The sequence below is a fragment of the Mesocricetus auratus genome, unplaced genomic scaffold (genome assembly GCF_017639785.1).
Source record: "Mesocricetus auratus isolate SY011 unplaced genomic scaffold, BCM_Maur_2.0 Super-Scaffold_100001, whole genome shotgun sequence".
NCBI classification, from domain to species: domain Eukaryota; kingdom Metazoa; phylum Chordata; class Mammalia; order Rodentia; family Cricetidae; genus Mesocricetus; species Mesocricetus auratus.
The window spans coordinates 14,124,943-14,132,873 of record NW_024429187.1 but is presented as its reverse complement, the minus strand read 5'-3'; the positions used below and the strand labels follow the sequence as shown (position 1 = coordinate 14,132,873).

At 55.7% G+C, this 7,931-nt stretch overlaps 1 protein-coding gene across 1 annotated transcript; it reads left to right on the top strand.

The window, feature by feature from the left end:
• Positions 1–3,044: 3,044 nt before the first annotated feature.
• Bhlhe41 (basic helix-loop-helix family member e41) lies at positions 3,045–7,528 on the top strand. Its single transcript, XM_040743603.1, is given in 6 exon segments — positions 3,045–3,473; positions 3,613–3,676; positions 3,999–4,106; positions 4,420–4,531; positions 4,924–5,672; positions 5,674–7,528. Coding segments are annotated over 6 exon segments (1,587 nt in total). The 5' UTR covers positions 3,045–3,057; the 3' UTR covers positions 5,812–7,528.
• Positions 7,529–7,931: the final 403 nt, after the last annotated feature.

Genomic DNA, 7,931 nt, shown 5'->3' with positions numbered 1-7,931 from the left:
TTGGAACTGGGGGTTGCACGTGTTTATAAGCTTCCATGAGGGTGCTGAGTGTTGAGCCCCAGTCCTCCAAGAAAGCAGCCAGCGCTGTCCAACAGCTGAGCCACCTCTCCAACCCTGAGGTCCCACACTCTCTTCTCTCCTCCCCTCCCACCCACCCATCTCTCTTGCACGCCCAACCCTCACTCTCACGAACCTGTGGGGCCGCTACTGTGCACTTAGACCTCACATGAAGGAGTGAGCAGCCAGACACCGGCTGACAGTCTGTCTGAGGGACCTGTGACGCATCTCAACCTCCACTAAGGATGTATCTTCCGCATCTGCAGAGGCCCCAATAACAGTGTCAACACACCTGATAGGCCACGGCAAGCGTTAATAGATTCACACTTGAGAAGCCCTATGGACGGAGCCCGCGACTCTCAACCTAAATGCCGTGCGGCTGTTAGACACTGCTATAATGCCCTTGTGGACATCTGGTGGCATCCGAGGATGACCGGCCCCCACAGGCAAGAGTCTGAGACAGAAGTGGCAACAGACTCGAGTTTAAGATGGGGGAACCCAGGAAATATAAGAACGATTAAAGGAGCCTGGGTGGTGGTGGCGGCGGGAGGCAGAGGCAGGCGGATCTCTGTGAGATCGAGGCCAGCCTGGTCTACAGAGTGAGTTCCAAGACAGCCATGGCTGTTACACAGAGAAACCCTGTCTGGAAAAACCAAATGTATGTGTGTATGGAAGAAGGCAAAGAGAAAACACCGGGAAAAGGTAGCACGTGGCGGGGAGAACAGGGAGAGGGGACTAGGAAAAGAAAAGACAAAGGCAAAGCAAAACGGTGAGCACCAAGGACAAGAGAAAATAATTACGAGAAAGATCCAAGGGTAACAAAGGTGTTTAAACGGGGGACGCGAGGGTGAGCACAAGACAGGCGTGATTCCATCATTCTGGAAGCAGAGGCAACCCACCCATCTCTGAGTTTCAAGTTCCAGGCCAGCTTGGTCTATACAGGGAGCTCCAGCCCTGCCAAGGTTACACAGGGAGACCCTGTCCCAAGAGAATAAAGCACTCACTAAAATCTCAAAATAAACCGGGCAAAAAGCCCGTTTACATCCTGCTGCGTCAGAAGCAGGGTAGGGGGTGGATTACAGAGCTGCTGACTTAGAATTAAACTTTGGAAGCTAGAGAGGGAAACTGGAGAAGGCTGAGGGGTACAGCCCAGAGTCTTTTCAGGGATGGAGAGCATGAAAACTCCGTGGTCCTCAAGGCTCCTGCTTCAGCTCAGTGCTGGGTGACTTAGTCCTAGAGTTCCTTGTCCAGCCATTGGCCTCGTGACTGCTCTGCTCTACTGGCCAGGCCTAGATGCAGGGACCCCAGCTTATTCATTCCCCTAACGCCCTAGGCATTATTTTAAAGGAGGGCTTGGCTGTGGAACATGTTTGTTGAGTACCGCGAACTTTCAGAAATCTGTACCGGGGGCGGTTACTTCTAGTTTTTTTTAATTATTCACCTCCATCTCCCGCGCCCCCAGCTAACCTGGCCGGTTAAGAACTAGAAGGAAGCAATGGTTCTATGCTGCACGAACGAAAACGCTGTCTGGGGCTTTAACTCGCCTCGGAATCAGAACGATAAACCACTTACAGACGAGAGAGGGCAGGGTCGGGGCGCGCAAGGTAAAAATCCGCAATCTAAAAGGCACTTTCACTGTTATCTTTAATCGCCCGCTGTAAAAACGCGCAGCGTCGTCCTCCTCGAGGAACCCGGGAGGGTGCTGGAGAGGAACTCATCCCTGCGGCTCCGCCCAGGACTCGGGCTCTGCACCCGCGCGCCAGGCTGGGAGGAGAAGGAGGAGGAGGAGGAGGAGGAGGATCCGGCGGCACGTGACCCGCCCCAGCCGCCGTGGCCGGCGACCCAGATCCGTCCCCGGAACCCAAGCGCGGCTGCCCGGGCCCTGCTGCGCTCCAGTGCGCGTGCATTTGGGGCCCAGGTCCCTTCTGCACTCACGTGCCGCTGGCGATCTCGAATGCGCCCACCCCACAGGGAACGTGACTGTCATGACGTCCAGTGCAGGAGCGACCCCCGGGGTCTCCACCTCCACAGGGGCGGGATTCAGATTCGTGTTGATCCCAAGTTGCGAGGGGGGGGGTGTGAGACACCGGCACCTGGGGACGCCTGTCCTCAGAGGCCGCGGGGCGCGCGCACGGCATCCTTGCGCGCTGATGTGGCAGCCGCCGCCGCCTCAGGTCGCATCACGTTGCCGGCCCTGTGCTGGTACCCGCTGGAGACGGGATTAAGGAGGGAGGCCGCGGAGGTGTCCGTAGTAAACGTGGGCTCGCCACACTCTCGGCGTGGCTTATCGCACGCGGCGGGCGGGGGGGTAGGGGCGCAGCACGGCGTCACACAAGTTGGGGCGGGCAGGACCCGGCCTGCGTGGCTTTCCCGCAGCAGTCCTTAGGTGCCACCCGCCCCGCGCCACCCCCTCCCCATCTCTGCGCTCCCCCGGGAGCACCCGGGGCCCCAAACGTCATCTGCCGCCGTGATTAGTGGCACCGCAATTCCGGCTGCTGCGGGAAGTTTAGGTAGCGGGGGGGGGCACTGTGTCGCCGCAGCCGCTTGGAATGCGACATTCAGAGCCAGTGACTACATGGTCGCTGATCTTAAATCCTTCCGGGGGGCGGATTGCAAGTCGCCCCTTTCAGGGTAGCCCTCAAGCCAGCGCCTGGAGGGTGCCTTTCTGCCCTCCCCTCCCTCCACGCCCGGGCAGTGAGCAAAGCCTGGGAAATTTCCTTCCCCGCTGAAGTTTAGCCACCGGGAATTCGCGTCCTTTCTGTGGCCCAAACCAACAGCAATCGGTGGGAAAATGAAAGGCCACGTCCACGGCTCTGCACCGAGATGCCGGCCGAGCCGGGGGAGCCCCGCGCCCCGCCCCGCCCCCGCGCCCTGCAGCGTCTGGGCGAAGACGAACCGCTCGGCGGCCCGGGGTAGCCAGATTCCTCCCGGTGGCCCCGATCAGGTGTCCCCGCCCCCTCCCGGCCCCTCCTCCCCGCCCCCCTCCGGGCCGGACCGCGGATGGTACGTTCCGCACGTGAGCTGGGTGCTGGTCTGGCCGGCGACGCGCGTGCCCTGTGGCCAAACACTGCCCGGAGTGAGAGCAAACTACCAGCGCAGTGCGTGTGTGTGTGTGTGTGTTGTGTGTGCGCGCGGGTGTGCGCGCGCGGGTGTGCGAGAGGGCGAGTGAGCGAGCGAGCACGGGGCGGAGGGGCGACCGACGGCTTCTTCACACTTTCAACACTGCACCGAAGAGGGAGAGCGAGACAGCCTGGAGACACACTCATCCCCCCAAGATCTCCCCAGGCGAACGTCCCGCAGATCACAGGACAGAACCCTCCAAATCGAAACGGAGGAAACGGGCAGCCACTGAACATGGACGAAGGAATCCCTCATTTGCAAGAGAGACAGTTACTGGAACATAGGGATTTTATGGGGTAAGGTGTACGCACCGTTGCGAATATCTGTCTCGGAAGTCGGTTTGGCTTTTTTTTTTCCTGCACAAAGTGATATGGAGCGGGCGAGGGCAGAGCCCCTCCCGGAATGGGGGCCTGATGCTGATTTCTGTTTTTGCAGACTGGATTATTCCGCTTTGTATATGTGTAAACCCAAAAGGAGCTTGAAGCGAGATGACACCAAGGTAAGTCTTAAGTTTGCCATAATCTGCCTGGATCGTTAATTAGGGCCATTGATTTCTCAGGGAAACTCTGCCCGCAAATACATTCCAGCCCCAAGCTTCCCTGACTGAATTTTAAGTGGCTTGGTGGATACTCGGGGGAGATATTCAACACTGCACCTGAATTTAAATTGCATCTTAGAAGTCTAAAGGAGAGTTCCTGGGCATTAGTTCTTTGCATGGTGTGTTTGGGGGTTGGGGTGGGAGGGTTCTATCCAGTAAGTGAATAAGTGAATGTTTAGCTTACCGATGCCTCTCCCCCCCCCCACCCGGCTTCTGTATGAAGGATACCTACAAATTACCGCACAGATTAATAGAAAAAAAGAGAAGAGACCGAATTAATGAATGCATTGCTCAGCTGAAAGATCTGCTGCCTGAACATCTGAAATTGACAGTAAGATGCGCGTTTTCATTCTCCGGTGGTTTCCAGGGTGTGTTGGCCTGATACGACTCCCAGAGATAGGGCCGTAAATGTAAATATTAAGAGGTCTGACTTCCAACTTGTGCGGTAATGGAGTTGCCCAGAGACTAGGAACAGGGACTCGGGGCTGAAGGCAAAGAGATCGCTGATGACCTGCCTTCCTTCCCAGTGGTTTAGTTTTTTGTTTTCTTTTTTCCTAAGTCGATGGGCTGTGTGGGAGCTAAACAAGTGAAATCTGTGTGTTTTAAAGTGGCCAACCTCTGTCCTCTTTTCTGCACCACTGCAGACACTGGGGCATTTGGAGAAAGCCGTAGTTTTGGAGTTAACTTTGAAGCACTTAAAAGCGTTAACAGCCTTAACAGAGCAGCAGCATCAGAAGATAATTGCTTTACAGAATGGTAAGTGGATCTAAGGAAGCCTGCCCTGATTTAAAAAAAAAAAAAAAAGACAAAACAAAACGGGTAGCGTTGGGGCGCACAGAGCTGGAACTCCCCACTGCGTTCTGCTCCTGGTGAACACTGCCTCTGCTTTCCCTTTGGTGCCAAGTACCCAGATCATCCCAGAGGTTTTCTGCAGAGCTGAAGGAACCCCTGCGCCTCTCTTCTTGGGTTTCTCAACCCGGAGGAGAGCGCATCACCCGCCACCCCCTCCTCTCGGCAGTCTGCGGATTATATCGCTGGAATGCCCAGGAAAAGCCGAGCTCACTGTAGGCAGCTCAGGGCCCACGTGATGAGCAGATGTCTTAATGCCGCGGTTTTTCCTTCTCACCTCCCTCCCCTGTGCACCCTAGGGGAGCGCTCTCTGAAATCGCCGGTCCAGGCCGACTTGGATGCGTTCCACTCGGGGTTTCAAACCTGCGCCAAAGAAGTCTTGCAATACCTCGCGCGCTTTGAGAGCTGGACGCCCAGGGAGCCGCGCTGCGCACAGCTTGTCAGCCACCTGCACGCCGTGGCCACCCAGCTCCTGACGCCACAGGTGCCCCAGGGCAGGGTCCCCGGCCGCGCGCCCTGCGGCACGGGGGCTGCGGCTGCCCCGGGTCCCGAGCGCGCCGCCCGCTGCGTGCCGGTCATCCAGCGGACTCAGCCCGGCACCGAGCCCGAGCACGACACGGACACCGACAGCGGCTACGGAGGCGAGGCAGAGCAGGGCCGCGCCACCATTAAGCAAGAGCCGCCCGGGGACCCGTCGCCCGCGCCCAAAAGGCCGAAGCTGGAGGCGCGCGGCGCGCTCCTGGGCCCGGAGCCCGCGCTGCTGGGCTCGCTCGTGGCGCTGGGCGGGGGCGCGCCCTTCGCACAGCCCGCCGCCGCGCCCTTCTGCCTGCCCTTCTACCTGCTGTCGCCGTCCGCCGCCGCCGCCTACGTGCAGCCCTGGCTGGACAAGAGCGGCCTGGACAAGTATCTGTACCCCGCGGCGGCCGCGCCCTTCCCGCTGCTGTATCCCGGCATCCCCGCAGCGGCCGCCGCCGCCGCCGCCGCCTTCCCCTGCCTGTCGTCCGTGCTGTCGCCGCCTCCCGAGAAAGCAGGCGCGGCCGCCGGTGCCCCCCCTCCTGGCGCACGAGGTGGCGCCCCCGGGGTCGCTGCGCCCCCAGCACGCGCATAGCCGCACCCACCTGCCGCGCGCTGGGAACCCGGATCGCTCTCAGGAAGATGCCTCGCAGCCTGCCAAGGACGCCCCCTGAGCCCGGCAGCCCTTCTTGAACAGGGGCGCGGGGGGGGGGACTCCCGAGGAGTCGCCAGGTTTCCAAGTTCAAAGGCCCCCCTAACGCGTGCCAGGGAGGAAGAGTAAGATGCTCGACAGGCTTAGGACAAAAACAGGTGTTTTGTGTTCGTTTGGAGTTCCTGTTTTGCCCCATTCCTCACCCTTCTGCCACCCCACCTGCTCGCACCCACCCCACCCTCTCCACCCGCTCACACCCACCCCACCCCTCGGCCCCCGCTGTCACAGGTCCTCTGTGAGAAATACTGGTTATGTTATGTTGTATCACCCTCCATAAATTTAGTAGACACTCCCTCCCCTTTCCCAGATACCGAGCCTGGTTCTGGGAGTCTAGGGAACCAGTTAAGAGTGCCTGGCGCTGGGGGGGTCCTTCGACTCCCGGGCTGGTGTCTCCCTGCCGCCCCTTTAGGAGGCACTCCACTAACTGAGGGTCTCTGAGAGTTAAATTTACGCGTCAGTATTTTGTGTTGTTTGGCTTTTTGAGAAGTACTTGTTTTTCCCGGAGAGGTGAGGATGCCCTTGCCCTGTTGTGAGGTGGTTGGAGAGGTGTCTTGATGCCTTGCACTTGTTTGGAAAGACTGGGAGTTGGGCTATGTTCAGGCACTGTGTCAGGGTGGGAGCTGGGGGGGGGGGGAGGTTGGAGCCCTTGGCGCCTTTGCTCGCACTTTATTGACAGATTGACCTCAAACCCTTTGTCCCACTTTAATTTCTCCATCCATGTGCGCATATATATGTATATATATATGTATGTCATAGGTCATATATGTGTTTCTGATGCACGCCCCTCCCCCACGGGTTATTTTACCCTTCATGGTCCCAGAATTTTGTAACGTTGCTGTTTTTGTTTTTTGTTTTTTAATTTTGCAAAGTGCACTGGGCTGGAAAAAGAGAAACCCAGACTGATTTTTCCTCTAATTCCTAGATGACAGAAGTGACGGGGAGGCCTAGTGGTCCCCTGTGTTCTGTGGAGATGTATAGGGGTGTCCGGCCAGGCCTGCTCTGTCAAGTCTGTATGTATTTTTCTGGAGACCAAACCAGATGCCAGATAATCAGGAAGAAAGCTTGTTAAAAAATATAAGGCATAAGCCAAGACCTTGTCTAGATATTTTTAGTTTGTTGCCAAGGTAGCACTGAGAAATCTCACTTGAATGTTACGTAAGGGGTGAGACACAATAGTCTGGAGTGAAGACGTTATCTGGGTCTGTGAGTGTGTTCTGTGAGTGTGTTCGGTCCGTTTGCTGCTGCTGTTGCTACTGTTTGCCTCAAACGCTGTGTTTAAACAACGTTAAACTCTTAGCCTACCAAGGAGGCTGTATGTATATAGCTGTTAATACACCAATTAATGACGTCTGACATGCTATTTTTGTAGGGAGAAGATACGTACTAATGGTATTTTGAGTTATAATATCTTTTTGGGGGAGGACTTGGTGAGATGTTTGCACTTTGGTTACAATGCTTAAAATGCTTGGGTGCAAGCTTACGCTGTCTTAAATTATTAAACAAATAAATATGACTGCAAGAAACCAGCCGGTTTAGACAAGTTTAGTATGTAAAGATAAGCTAGAAACTATCTTTATACTCTAGTATTTTCAGCACTCCGTAAATTCTATTATCTAAATATTGCCACACTATTTTGTGATTTAAAACTTCTTACCAAGGAATAAAAACTTTATATATGACATGAGGTTGTCTAATAATTAAACAATACTGAATTACCCCCACTAGTTTCCAGAGACCTGTGAGTGTCAGAACAAGCTCATCAGGGTCATCAGACAAGGTTTTTCTGTTTGGTTTCGGTTTTCTGTCATTGGTCTCCAGGGAGACTCCTGGTTTGGCCCAGTGTCCGAGCTAGTCTCCATTATATCAATGAAAACTACAAAAGGGATAATAGCAGTCGCTGGTGGCTTGTTTGCCTTAACTCCAGTTTGCCAATTTTTTTATGATTTACCAGGTTTTGGTTTGTGACCTCAGAGAGCCTCTCCTGTGTGGTCTGGTGTTTCTCTTTCACCCAGGTCCCAAAAACACTACCACCTCAGGCGGATGCTTCATTCATGAGTACATTTTGCCTTCTTAACGTTCACA